Here is a 15,112-nt window from a genome sequence, read left to right on the forward strand (position 1 = left end):
ACCCAAGAATATCCACCAGGAGCTGGACCGTGGCCCTCACGTTCGCTGCTTCTCCAAATCCCCTCCCCTCTATGACCCCAGGAATCGTTGTGCTGCCAAGTCCAGAGGTCAATGCCAGCCCATCCTACTCTGCCTCTCAGCTGCACTGGTGGCTGACTTGCCCCACCACACCGTCCAGCAAACCCTGCCTGGGGCACCACCACCCTCCTGACCTTTCCACATGAGCCTCTCCTTTGCTGGGTGGCCTCCCCTCTTAGCAACGCGTAAGCATTCATGTGCCTATGCCTCTGTCCTCTGACTGGCTCTGCTCTCCACTTGCTCTAGTCCCAGGGCTGTAAGGACCATCTGTTAATACACACCTACAGTCAGCCCACTCCATTTTCTCCCCCAAGCCTGCCACTTTCCCCTGCAGTCCACCTCAGCAGTTCATCCAGCTGCTCTAGTTACGAAAATGCTTGGCATCATCCCTAACTTATACTTCATTTTTGAGCCACCAGCCAATCGCATTGACTCTACCTTTGAAACGCCCAGTATGACTGCTCTTCCCTCCCTCTCCTTACTCTCTTCCAGGCTAACATTATGCCCTGCTGCCATATTCCCCCCCTTTCCCCACTGGCTACCTGTCACACCCATTGGAATGGGTGAACATAACGTAGAACTCTGACAACATCACCCCCTTGCTCAAGGCTGCCCAGTGCCTGGCACCCACCCTTCAGTCTGCCTCCCATTACCTTTGCACCTCACCTTTGTTCTGGACACAGGAGCTAAGCTGGCCTCTCAAGGTCTGAAATCTATCTGCCAAGTGAGCTCCATCTCAGAGCCTGCATACTCCCTTGCTGTTCCCTCTGCTCAGAATTCTCTTCCCTCATCAGTTCCCTGGCTGCTCAGAGTGGCTGGCACTGCTCACTCCTCTTCTCATGATGCCAGTTTATCTTTCTTCATAGTACAAACCACACACATTATGTGTTTTGTTTGCCTGTTAACCATCTCATCCCACTAGAAGATGAGCTCCATCACTGAACCCCCAGCTCCTAGAACAGTGCCCAGTACACAGTAGCTAAATATCTCAGGAAATATCTGTTCAACAAGTAGACATTTGATGGTTACTACACAACTGATGGTTAAAGTTTGTCCTCTGCCCCCAACATCTCTAATTTAGGGATAAGCGATCTCATTCTAACATGTGCACAATACACAACCACGCCAAGATAATCAGGTTATAAAAATGTTAAGATTCTCATCTTTCTCTAAGATAGGTAGCTGTACCTCAATACTTCAGGATAAATTGCTTGTCAAAGTGACGGTTATGGCACAGAACTGTAAAAAGATTAAGCAATACAATAAGATTTTGAGGCCATTCCTTGGGACAAGTGAAAAATTATACCTTTCTTGAATAGTCATTTTTTTTGCACCCCAAATAATAGTCAATCAAGGCAATGAAAAATGTTAATTATATAAATAAAAATGGGCAAAAAGCACAAAACTTAAATGTGAAATACAGATGAAAAATGCTATTGACTCCTATCTTTTCTCTTTATTCCTGTTCAATTAGTCATTCATTGGAAGAACTGTTCTTTGGCAAATCACATCTGGACTGAGCAGAAGGTATGTGAAACGAGGAAATACCGCACCTGCAGTGTAACCATGGGAACCTGACTTTGGCAGTGACTGCATGTTGCCTCGCGGTATTTACAGGCTTTTTCCACGTGGTCACGCAGATCTTTCCTTAGTACCTTTTCTTTGCAGTCAGCACGAACACATGAAAGCTCTTCAAACTGGCAATCATTTTTTAAATGCACCTGTAAGACAATTCAAAGTCCTTAACTGGCAAAAAATTCAACTGAAATACCAGATTGTAGCCTCTACATAATTAAATCCTACAGAAATGGTTCCATCTGCACTAGACCAGTTTCCACAGAGGACTGATGTAGCAGGACACACTGAATTTCATTTTCTGTTTAGTGATTACTCAAACTATATTGCTTTTGAAGAATTAAGTCAACTCTTCTTCCTGGATAAATAAATGGTTATTTGCTAGACCTTTATTTCATTCCAATTCAAATATCCTTCCAGGATAAAATAAGATATTAATCAAAAAAGCATAAGTTATTGGAATTTCATGATAAAAAAGAGAAAGTTTTAATGGGCCTTCCAAAATTAAAATTTGATTTAGATTTCTGTCTCTGCTAAAGAGAGCAGAAGTGTTTAAAAAGACCATGATGTCGTAAGAATAACATCTCATACCCAACTGGCTTTGTTTGCTTTCATATTTGTTTTGAAAGATTAATATAAGCATGGTCTCCACGTGCCACATCATACTGATCAGGGACTTGCATCTCTTCATGTAGAAACCTGCTCTGTGGCTTCAGCACTTACCAGCAGATGCCCCAGTGTTAACTGCTCTGCACAACCTCTGTTTTCATTCCTACAATATATCTGAAGAGCCAGAATCTCTCTCTTGCAGCAATTATCCTTAAACACCTGAAATTGAGAGAGTTAGAGGATTAAAATTTCTTCATCTCCACATGCTGTTACTTTGAACAGGCAAAACCACTTTTAAAAAATCCTGAGAGCACCTCTTAAGTGAACCTCAGAAAATGTTAAGGACTATCTTAATGTCTAATTTCTATAAACAGAATGAAGGAGCTGCCCCCACTAAAAGACACAATTTAAACAATGCAACCTTAACTTTCACCTTTTATTAGATAAGTCAAAAGAAAACAAGTTTTGCTGAATGATTAAAGATCACTTTGGAGCATCTGAACATTTTGGATTAACTCTGACATAATCTTAAATTGGGGGCACAAGAGGCTCAAGTGCACAGTTGGACTCCGGAGACTTCCAGGAGCCAGTGCTGTGAACATGGCCATGGACAGTATGCCTTCTATGAAGAGACAAGGCAGAACCCACTGCAGCTCGATGCCTTTTTAGATCACTTCCTAGAGAAACAGAGAAGCTACTGTAAAAGATCATATCTTGCAGCTGCTTTGTAAAACATTTATTTTGTTTCTTTCTCCTAAGGTCATGTCACTCAGAACTCATTTTTCACCAAAGTGGAGACATTAGCCCACTATTTAAAATAACTCTTGGATATATACTCCAAAACCTGAGGTTAATCCACCAATGAAAATGTGCCCCTTTGAAAATGAAAACCTTCCTTCCTTTAACTTTATTTTTCCCTTAGAAAACAAGCAAACTGACTCCTTGTAAAACACAATCTGTGCCTAGTTCTCAGGCATCTCTAAGATGCCCATGTGACACTGTAAGAGTGGAAAAATAGGCATCTTAGTAAGCCTTTCTCAACTCCACAGGCAAAGAAATAGAATCAACAGCTGCTAAGAGTTAAACTAATTTAGAGTCAAATCTAATCCTTCATAAACATGACTTTTTTTATTAAAATATCATTGATATGTAATCTTACGCTGGTTCCAAATACACAACACAGTGGTTCAACATTTACCCAGATTATCAAGTCCTCTCCCCCTCCCGTGGGGTCACTGTCCACCAATGTAGTAAGATGTTATGGAGTCATTAACTGTATTTTCTGTGCTGTACTACAGTCCCTGTGACCAACCTATACTGTGACTGAATTATTGTGCCCCTTAATCCCCTTCCTCCTCCACGCCCCACGGTCGCCAGCCCCCTAGGTAACTACTACTCCCTTCTCAGTGTCTATGAGTCTATTGCTATTTTGTTCCTTCTGCATAAACATGACTGTTTAAAAAAAAGTCATAATTTAAGATACTAAAGTCAACAAAACGGACATTTTTAATCAGTAAGAAATAAGCTGCCTTTTGTGCCATTTAGTTTAACTTTAAATTTGAGTTTAACTTCATAGATCAAAAACATCAGGCTAATAATAGTTCAGAATTTTAGATCTGAAAAAGCTCTCAGACTATATAATGCAATTGTTCCATTTTATAGATGAGGAACCTGAGATTCCCCCTGGCGGCTGCCATCATTGGTGACCTGCTGAGGGGCAGATCTTGTTTCCACCGGCCCAGCTTTCCCATGGATCTACGGCTGCAGACTCATTTATGACTCTTCAACAAAATCAGCACTTTTTCTTTAACTATCAATGTCATTGAAAAAATCGGGATAATTCCAAATAAAGAAACAGAGACAAGGTCACTGTTCCAACCTTCTCTCTCAAACACATTGGTTAGACACATGTTAACAAAGTAGCAGTTAGTTACCATGTTAAGATTCTCTTTTTAATTTCTTGAAAACAATCCCCTTCCAGTTACTAAGGGCAGTCTTTACAGCCTAAATGCTAAGAAGATAAGGCCATGGACATGTGGCCAAATTGGTCTGTAAGCTGTCCAGGGCAGGTTTGCTCTGGATGCCCTAGTTTTGGCAGCCCAGAGGCCCTAGCACGAGCACCCCTCAGATCATTGCACTTATCTGAGCTGCCCTGAAGACAAACCCAATCTGAAAAGTGCTTTAGACAAGAAAACCCCAGAGCAAGAATTTTACTGTACAATGAATGACTTACATTTAAAAAACTGTTAGGTCTATTAATCAAAATATTGGAACCACACATTCTTACTGGTATTTCAAGTACTTAAGAACGAGTCATTTCAATCTACAAGTGTGTCTAGCAGGGTTTGGCAGCATGCAAAGGACCACAAAGGTGCCATACGAGGTGATTCGGGCCCCAGATGGGACGCTGGTGGGAGGCCTGGGGGGCCTCGTGCTGAGTCTGCACTGACACCCACGAGCTCTCGCTGGCACACTGTCTTGTGCAGAGGGGAGGAGCTAGAATCTCACAGGCATCCAATGACCTCAAGATATCGCATGGGGGTGGGGGAGGAGCAATTCAACTGAGCACCTGAGCTAGCACACTTGTAAGAGTCCAGTGCAAGCCACCTGGGAGAAAGACCAGAGATGACCCACGCATCACGTACGTGATGAACACTGACGCCTTCACGCCTCACATGCCTCCCAGAGTCTGAGGAGGGGACTCAGAGGGTGAAGCACCTTGCCCAGGCCACACACCCATTTGTCCAGGTGCTTACACGGTACGCTCCCTGCCCTAACTCCACTGCATCAGCTGTCAAGCTCTGAGGTAAGGTCAGAGCACCAGAGCACTGGACACCAAGTACGTGGAAGGACTACGTAGCTTCAAACATTCATTAAAGACACAAAAATAATTCATTAAAGACACAAGAATACCTTATCTTTAATGATGCCTTCTTGACACGCAGTACATTTCGGGCTTGAGGAGCTGAGGGGAAATACATGAATATATATATGTTGGATCAGAAGTCCCTTCTCATTTGAAGCACTCAGTTTATGGTCAAACTTGCTGTATGAATGCAGAGCAACAAACCAGAGCTTTTTAGGACGCCATGGTAAATTTGGTTTAAATAGGAACGCCATAGTATTAAGGGCTTAATTCTTTTTATAGTGGTAATTTTTCATAAGGAAGTTTTTAAGCATGAACAGCTTAGATCAGTCTCACTTGGAAAGCCCCTTTCAATTAAAAGTGAAATCTTATTTCAGAAACCAAAACTAGCTCTATGGAGGGGATCTTCAGTGTGAGTGTCCACAGCTTATTAGGAGAGACTTTAAATGGCCTTGCTTTATAAAAATAGCCACTACTTTCTCCACAAGCTATTTTCCTTCATGAATATCAAAAGGCTACTGAAATTCCATAGACCGTAAGAGTACAAGAATTTAAAACTGACCCATTAGTTTTAAAAAGAAATCATTAGTCTCCTGTATCATTCTTATCCCCAAACTTAGGACATGAGCCACTGCTCCCAAGCTGCCCTTTTTTGGAATTGATTCTTACCCCCATCCTGTGCCTGGTAACCACCTCCTAGAGATTAAAAATAAAAACTAAGTTTGTGCACAGTCCCTGCCCTAGACAGTCAAGGGCTCAGGAGTCCAGGCCAGGAAGTGTCAGCGGAGGCTTCCAGAAAGAGGCAGGGCTGGACACGTGTGTGTCAGGCCTGGGTGGAGCGGCAGGCTCCACAGGCCTGGGAAGGCTGGCAGGAGAGCTGAGGGCTGGTTGGGGAAGAACTTACTATGTTTTAAAATAAAAGCTCATCCATTTAGGCTACACTAATACAGAGCTTATGCTGAATTGTTTTAATCATACGGATCTCTTCCTACCCTTAGACCCCAGGGCTGAGCAGCAGCTGAGTGGGGCCCCCTGACACCTGCAAAATATGGAGCAGGAGCAGAAGAAGGATGGAAACCAGAAGAGCAACAGAACACTGGACCCCACCACCCAGGGACCTGTGACCAGGAAGCCCTCCCTGGCCCAGAGCTGCAGCCCAGGTCCACGAGTTAAGGGACATCAGGTGCTATGAGTCTACTATGTCATCACTAAGCAGGACCCAAAGAGTTAGTCTACCCACCAGCAGGGGAAGCTGGTTCCATGTCTGGGGTAAGTAGATAAGACCAAAATTGGAAGTACCCAGGGGAGGGTGACAGGGGAGGCAGGCTGGCTGCTGTTCGGCCATCAAGGGCTATGTCCTCAGTGCCAAATCAGGAAGAGAAGGGGGCACCTGCCTAGGCCCCAGTACCTAATGGGGGACCATGCCTGAGCACATCCTGCTAGAACCCTGGTGCCCAGCACCGTGCCTGGAAAACACCTGGGGGATGAACCAGGATGCTTTCTTGGCCAGTGTTGTTTCTGCTGTGAAACTCCAGCCTGCTTTAGTAACTACCTCTGTGATTCTAAAATGGTATCAAGACTCCACTGACAAGGGCTTCCAAGGGCCCAGGGCTCAGTGCACATAGACTGGACTCCTTCAGGCTGGGGAGGTGGGCAGTCCATTCCGCGCAGCACAGCACCTGCACTTGGTGGGCTCCTCTGCCACTTGCTGATGGGTGTGTCTCGCACAGAACTGTGAGCTTCTCAAGCAAAATTCAGCCCCATGGCCTGGGGACACCAGGGCAAAGTGGCCAGCACCACCAGGACAGAGGCAGGGGCAGGAGTGACTACAGGAGATGCTTGGGGACGGGCTGCGCAGTCCAGGCCGTGGGGCTCAGAGGCCTCACGAACTCAGGCATGGGGTCCTATTGGGTTTCCCTGAATGACTTGTTAGCTGGCCTCCAGAACTTCATTCGGGTTCCTGCAGAGCCTTACACCTTCAGGGTTCCTTTTGTAGGAAACTGACCAAGGAGCAGGTGGCAGAGCGGGGCTGGTGAAGCTGAAAGGCTGGTGAACCCAGACCAGGATGGCGCCTACCTCAGCAAAGCAGCCATGCAGGTCTCACAGAAGCGGTGCCCACACTCTGTCTGCTTCGGGTCACACAGCACCAGGCGGCACTTCTCGCACCTGTACTTGTCTTCCACGGTCCTCACGAACCGCTCTTTGTAACCTCCTTGTTCGGGGACGAACACTGGTGTCCCGGCGGTGCGGTCAGGGTGCAGTTTTAGTGGTGGGTTGGTCGGCAGGGCACCAGGGGAGTCCATCTTTTTACTCGACTCCATTTCAGAAAAGAGAAATTCTGTGGGGACAGTGACAGCAAACGAGCAGAGTGTGACCATGTCATTCTGTGTCAACAAATGGCTTTAGAAAAGCAAAAATTCCCGAGACGTGTTTGCTTTCAGTTTACACAAGAGCCCTTCCTCGTGGTAACAGGTGACAGGAACAAGGGGCGATCAGACGGCCCCCTCCCTGTCTACTGCTCAGACACTTCTGTCAGCATGCCTGCTCAAAAGCTTTCTGAAAGGTTTAAACTGTCTTTTTACGGTTCTCTAAAATAGAGATACTACTTTGCTGTACCTTCAAGTTCTGTGCATCATTCTGATGTTTTGGCTGAAGTAACAGCCAGTTTTATTTCCTCGTAGCCTCACTGCCAGATGACAGCCTCAATGACACAACCCACTGTGATGACACTGTAGCCAACCCTGGAGTCTGAACACATGTCTCTCATTCCAATAGTGCTTTCCATTCTACGGCGTCTGCAGATGGGGCCACGAGAGCATGTCCCCAGCTTGCCACTCACACCTGGCTGCCTGGCCCCACCTCCCTCACTGACCCTGCAACAGCAGGAACCTGCACAGGGCACCAGTTTCATGGTGGACCCATTGTGGATTACAGGTACTTTGGTGCAGGGACAGAGGTGGCGGACGAGACACTGGGGCTGGATGGGCCCTCTGTGTGATGGTGACGAGTGCACAGACAGGTGGTTCCCACCTGCAAGCTCCCGCCAACTAGCAAAGTGCGTAGTTCCTGAGAACGAGCCACGAAGCACCCTGAGCAGCCCTGCAGCTGAGGTGCACGGGAGCATCTGGCGAGCCTAGAGAGGAAGTTCTGGGCAGATCTAGGCAGGTCTCAGAACTACACTGTTCTTGCTCGATCCGTCTGCCACTTACAAGTATAAGGGCCAATTCTTCCTACTCACGAGGTCCTGGGCATCCGCCTCCACTCCTACCCTACCCTACCTCACCCTAGAAGGAGGGGCCTTCTGCCTCTTTTCGAGGCTGAAAGAAGGAGCAGTTCACACCACGGGTGAGTAGGAACTAATGCCACAGCAGACCACTGACAGATAAACCAACTGGTGGCGCTCCAGTCCAACACGGGTTAGTGGGAACAAACCAGAACATTACTATGGCAAAGTGTGGCAGCCTTCTGTGAAGTCCATCTATTTGTGAAAAACAAAGTTTCAAAATGACCTCAGAAGGCCAGAGACCCTTTGCTCACAAACTTGTTGATCAGAATCCTGTTGATGAGATGCTAAATAGAAAGGTGCCAAGCTAACTTTGCCTGTCAGAGGAAAGGGTCACAATCTGCGCACTGGCCACCCGGCCTCCGCACTCCCACCCTCCCTGCTCTCCACACGGGCCCTGTGCAGATGCACTAGGTCACCCCCAGCCCCTGAGGCTGCTCCTCCTGGCACGCCCCTCCCCACCTGCTCACGGAGGCCCGCTGCGGGCACCCCTCCTTGCCTGACTCCTTTTGTCCTGTCGGTGCCTCTTCCACGGCACTTCCCACCCTCTAAGGCCACATGCTCATGATTTATCACCTCTTCCTTTGGTAGCACATTAGCTCCCCAACAACACTGTTCTGTTGACTGACAAACTCCAGGCGCCTGGAATACTGCCTGGTGGTAACACATTGGTGAGTAACAAAAAGAGGGCAGGGCAGGTCTGAGCTGCTCACGCCTAACTGGATTTCTGTGACAACTGACTTTCCCACGAAAAAAAAAACTTCAGCTTTCAGATTGGATCTTCCAGCTCATGCCTTGAAAACCCTTGCTTAGATTCAAAGCTACTTACAACTTTGGCTTAGGATCTCCTCTAGCACCTAGGAAGCTGTGTGGTCAATGAATAGTTTTTTAATGAGAAATGTCTGATTCTTTGGAGGTGAATTCCTACTTCAAATATGAGACATAACTAACGTAGGGTCAAGCTAATGCTCATTTACCTACATCATGCGATACACCACACAAGCAAGAATGTGGTTTCGGATCCTTCTTTTTTATAGGCTACTTATGGTAAGTGGTTGCAAAAGGCATCGCCAGTACATGAAGGATCCTCAGGACACAGTCCACAGCTGTTATGGGTCTAGACTGCACGACTTACCTGCAATGCAGGGCCTGGGCATCTCTGCAGCAGGGGCCTCCCACAACCTTACCCAAGCGCCCCTGTACCCTGTGCTAGGCATGGCTCGTTCCTGAGCTAAACGGCTGGCCTGAGAATGAGCCCGTGGGGAAGGGAGGAAAGAGGTCTACAGTGCTGGGAGAGCGGGACAAGGAAAACAGACCTCCTTACCTGACACTTCCAAGTGAGGAAAAAGCAGCACAGGAGAACTAGCAAGCATGAACTCCCATAACAGGCAACTCCACAGAGTCAGGGAGCAGATTCATGGCTCCTAGGGGCTGGGGGAGGGCGCCACCTACAGCTGGGTATGGGGTTTCCTGCTGGTATGACAGGCTCTTCTGGACTGGGATTGTGGGGATGACTGCACAGCATGTGCTTGCAGAGACAACTGCAGACTAAGATGTGGGGTATAAAGTGCAAAGAACATGTACCAGATTGCCTACTCCAACCACCCAGAGGCAGACACCCCTTCTGGTGTTCTGTGCGACTCTGCAGACACCCAGAAGTGGCAGACACACATACAAGAAAACATGTCTTTTCTTCCCCTCTGCACAAACTGTGCTGTACATGCAAACCAACCTACCACTTTCTTTTCTCATGGTTTTCCATATCAGCATACAAAGATCCACTTGATTATTTTGAAGGGCTGCACAGCTCTCCACTGTGTGGCTAATCATAACTGATATAACCAGTAGTACTTATGAGAGTCAGGCTAGGTTTGATTTTTTGCTATTGTGGATACCCTACAGTGAACATCCATGAACATCTACCTTTGTAAATTTAGGCAAGCATATAGCAACAGAAATGCTGGATCAAAGATGATATGCATTTAAATATTATAATCATTGCCAAACACCCTAGTAAAAAGATTGCACACTACATTTCCTCCGTGTTCAATCACTATGAAAGACAATATTGTTTCACTCAACACTAATGCTTCTCACTGCATCTCAGCCCCAGCAGGGCTCTGTGGGGAAAGCTGCTGGTCACACTGTTGTACAAACATCAGGGATATCCCGTGGAGCCTGTCAGCAGGCTCAGCCCCGGATTGCCTGAGGGCACACACCACCCTTCTACATGAGGGGGTCGGGGTGGGAGACACTTCTTCGGGTGAGTGACTCTGCAAGGGTCTGCTAGACCAATCCCAATTTATTTCAACAAATACACTAGGCACCTATGACGTGCACAGCTCTGTGCCTCACATGCCCCTGCCTCAGAGAGCACTGAGGGGCCATGAGGGAATACAGCGCGCCGGGGTCAATGACTGCCAGGCAGCAGAGGGGGAAACACCAGCCAGAATCACGAAGGACGCAGATATGCAGAAGAGAAGATACCACTCTACTGTGGGAAGATTAGGGCGTCATGAGTTGGACTTGTGGCGTAATTCCAATTATAGCAGAGAAGGACAAGTAGGAGGGGCAGCAGTGGGATCTGGGGGAGCTGGACAGGCAGAGCACCGGGCAGAGGGGTCTAGGTGGGAAGCTCTGGCCCGGTGTTGCTTCCCTGAGGTGGACTCTTGGGCACAGCACTTATCTTCTGAGCCTTAAAAAGACGTCACTGAGGCATTTTATGTGGAATCCCTCTGCAGCACTGCACATACGGGAGACACACCCTCCTGACAACTGGGGTCAGGAGGCCCAACAAGGATGGGCTGTTTCCTCATCTGAGATGGCTTGAAGCATTTTTTTTAAAAATCCCTTCTCAGCAATTAGGCCAGGAAAAGAAATAAAAAGTCATCCAAATAGAAGGAAAGAAGTAAAACTATTTCTAGCTCACATGGCATCATCTTGTAGATAGAACATATTAAGAAATCAACTAAGAGTGAGATGAACTAACAAACTTGTTCAGCAAGTTGCAGGAAATAAGATCAATATACGAAAGTCAGTAATATTTCCATACACTAGCAATGAACAATCCAAAAATGAAATTAAACAATTAATTTATAATAGCATCAGAAAGAATAAAATATCTAGAAATAAATGTAACCAGGGAAGGGCAAGACGTGTGTACAAAAAACTACATAACACTGTAGAAAGACATTAAACATTTACATAAATGGTAAGACATACCATGTTCATGGATTAGCATACTTAACAGCTAGGATGACACTACTACTCAAACTGATCTACAGATTCAACTCAACTCCTATTTAAACAGTTTTTATTAAAAAAAATAAGCTGAACCTAAAATTCATATGGAAATGCAAATGAACTAGAATAGACAAAACAATCTTAAAAAGGACAACCAAGTAGGAAGGGTCATACTTCCTTATTTCAACACTACTACAAATTATTCAGGACACTGTGGTACTGGCATAAAGGCAGACATACGTATCAGTGAAAAAGGACTAAGAGTCCAGAAATAAACCCTTACATTTATGACCAGCTGGTTTCTGACAATAGTTCTAAGGCCATTCAATGGGGGAAAGAAACAGTACGCACTCAGTGTCAGCAATCTCACTATTGTTACGGAACAAAGACGGCTCTACTCCTGGGTATTCTCTTTTCAGCTTTTTAAGGGCATGGTTACCATCTAACATTTGCTTAGATACCAGCCTCTTTCCCTCCCAGATAATCAACTCCGCACAGCTCTGGTACAGAAAGGATTGCTTCAGGGAGGAGAAAAGGGTGGGTTCTGAGACGTCCCCACCTGGTAGCCTTCCTTACCTTTCAAAAAAAAAAGTGTGAGATGATATTTGACACAAAAAAGATTATGTGCAATATATCCCCTTCACCCTCCCTCCATGCACCCTCTCCCAGCCCTCTCTTTCGGTAACTGCTAGTCCCTTCTTGGAGTCTGTGAGTCTGTTGCTGTTTTGTTCCTTCAGTTTTGCTTCGTTGTTATACTCCATAGATGAGTGAAATCATTTGGTACTTGCCTTTCTCCGCCTGGCTTATTTCACTGAACATAATATCCTCTAGCTCCATCCATGCTGTTGCAAATAGAAGGATTTGTTTTCTTCTTATGGAGGAAAATGTTTCATTATGTATATGTACCACATCTTTATCCATTCATCTACTGATGGGCACTTAGGTTGCTTCCGTATCCTGGCTATTGTAAATAGTGCTGCGATAAACATAGGGGTGCATCTGTCTTTTTCAAACTGGGCTTTTGCATTCTTAGGGTAAATTCCTAGGAGTGGAATTCCTGGGTCAAATGGTATTTCTATTTGTACTTTTTTGGGGAACCTCCATATTGCTTTCCACAATGGTTGAACTAATTTACATTTCTACCAACAATATAGGAGGGTTCCCCTTTCTCCACATCCTCGCCAGCATTTCTTGTTCCTTTTGTCTTTTCGATGTTGGCAATCCTAACTGGAGTGAGGTAATATCACAATGTGGTTTTTAATTTGCATTTCCCTGATAATTAGTGATGTGGAGCATCTTTCCATGTGCCTGTTGGCCATGTGAATTTCCTCTTTGGAGAAGTGATTGTTCAGATCCTCCTCCCATTTTTTAAATGGGGTTATGTGCTTTTTGGGTGTTGAGGCATGTGAGTTCTTTATATTTTGAATGTTAACCCCTTGTCAGATAGGTCATTTACGAATATATTCTCCCATACTGTAGGATGCCCTTTTGTTCTACTGATGGTGTCCTTTGCTGTATAGAAGCTTCCTAATTTGATGTAGTCCCATTTGTTCATTTTTGCTTTTGCTTCCCTTGCCCAAGCAGATGTGTCAAGGAAAAAGTTGCTCATGTTTATATTCAAGAGATTTTGCCTATGTTTTCTTCTAAGAGTTTTACGGTTTCATGACTTACATTCAGGTCTTTGATCCATTTCGAGTTTACTTTTGTACATGGAGTTAAACAATAATCCAGTTTCATTCTCTTACATGTAGTTGTCCAGTTGAAAACAACAGTTGTTTAAGAAGCTATCATTTTCCCCACTGAATATCCATATAAGCTTGGGTTTATACCTGGGCTCTCTACTCTGTTCCACTGATCTATGGGTCTGTTCTTTAGCCAGGACCAGATTGTCTTGATTATTGTGGCTTTTTAGCAGAGCTTGAAGTCAGGGAGTGTAATTCCCTCAGTTTTATTCTTCCTTCTCAGGATTACTTCGGCTGTTCGGGGTCCTTGCTGGATCCATATGAATTTTAGAACTATTTGCCCTAGTTTGTTGAAGAATGCTGTTAGTATTTTGATAGGAATTGCACTGAATGCTTTAGGTAGGATGGCCATTTTGACATTAATTCTTCCTATCCATGCGCATGGGATTTCTTTTCATTTATTGGTATCTTCCTTAATTTCTCTCATGAGTGTCCTATAGTTTTCATGGCATAAGTCTTTCACCTAATTGGTTAGGTTTATTCCTAGGTATTTTATTCTTTTTGAGGCAACTATGCATGGAATTCTTTTCCTGATTTCTCTTTCTGCCAGTTCATTGTTAGTGTATAGGAATGCAACAGATTTGTGTATTAATTTTGTATCATGCAACTTTGCTGAATTCAGCTATTCTAGCAGTTTTGGGTGAATTCTTTAGGGTTTTCTATGCACAATATCATGTCATCTGCAAACACGGACAGTTTAACTTCTTTACCAATCTGGATCCTTTTATTTATTTGTGTTGTCTGATTGCCGTGGCTAGGACCTTCAGTGTGATGTTGAATAAAAGTGGGGAGAGTTGGCATCCTTGTCTTGGTCCCATTATTAAAGGAAAAGCTTTCAGATTCTCACTGTTAAGTGTGATGCTGGCTGTGGGTTTGTCGCATATGACCTTTATTATGTTGAGGTACTTGCCCTCTATACCCATTTTGTTGAGAGTTTTTATCATGAATGGATATTGAATTTTGTCGAATCCTTTTCAGCATCTATGGAGATGATCATGTGGTTTTTGTTCTTCCTTTTGTTGATGTGGTGGATGATGTTGATGGATTTTCAAATGTTGTACCATCCTTGCATCCCTGGGAAGAATCCACTTGATCATGGTGTATGATCTTCTCAATGTATTTTTGAATTCAGTTTGCTAATATTTTGTTGAGTATTTTTGCATTTATGTTCATCAGCGAAATTTTTTTGTGGTGTCTTTGCTTGGTTTTAATGTTAGAGTGATGTTGGCCTCACAGAATGAGTTTGGGAGTATTCCCTCCTCTTCTACGTTGTGGAAGACTTTAAGGAGGATGGGTATTAGGTCTTCACTAAATGTTTGATAAAATTCAGCGGTGAAGCCATCTGGTCCGGTTGTTTTGTTCTTAGGTAGTTTTTTGATTACCAATTCAATTTCTTTGCTGGTAATGGGTCTATTCAGATTTTGTTTATTCCTGGGTCGGCCTTGGAAGGTTGTATTTTTCTAGAAAGTTGTCCATTTCTTCTAGGTTATCTACTTTGTTAGGATATAATTTTTCATAGTATTCTCTAATAATTCTTTGTATTTCTGTGGTGTCCATAGTGATTTTTCCTTTCACATTTCTGATTCTGTTTATGTGCATAGGCTTTTTTTTTTTCGTGATAAGACTGGCTAGGGGTTCATCTACTTTGTTTATTTTCTTGAAGAACCAGCTCCTGCTTTCACTGATTCTTTGTATTATTTTATTCTTCTCAATTTG

General features: G+C 44.6%; 1 protein-coding gene across 7 annotated transcripts in view; it reads right to left on the reverse strand.

Moving 5' to 3' along the window:
* Positions 1 to 15,112, reverse strand: part of TRAF3 (TNF receptor associated factor 3) — a 131,509-nt gene that overhangs the window by 30,392 nt on the left and 86,005 nt on the right. For all 7 annotated transcript variants that reach the window (XM_036991627.2, XM_073241826.1, XM_073241823.1 and 4 more), the window contains 4 exons: positions 7,205 to 7,466; positions 5,176 to 5,227; positions 2,377 to 2,481; positions 1,632 to 1,799 (listed from right to left, as the gene is read on the reverse strand). In XM_036991627.2, coding sequence (XP_036847522.1) covers positions 1,632 to 1,799; positions 2,377 to 2,481; positions 5,176 to 5,227; positions 7,205 to 7,449 — 570 coding nt within the window. In that variant the 5' untranslated portion in view covers positions 7,450 to 7,466. The remainder of the gene's footprint in view (positions 1 to 1,631; positions 1,800 to 2,376; positions 2,482 to 5,175; positions 5,228 to 7,204; positions 7,467 to 15,112) is intronic.

Source organism: Manis javanica, chromosome 8 (genome assembly GCF_040802235.1).
Source record: "Manis javanica isolate MJ-LG chromosome 8, MJ_LKY, whole genome shotgun sequence".
In the NCBI taxonomy this organism is placed as follows: Eukaryota; Metazoa; Chordata; class Mammalia; order Pholidota; family Manidae; genus Manis; species Manis javanica.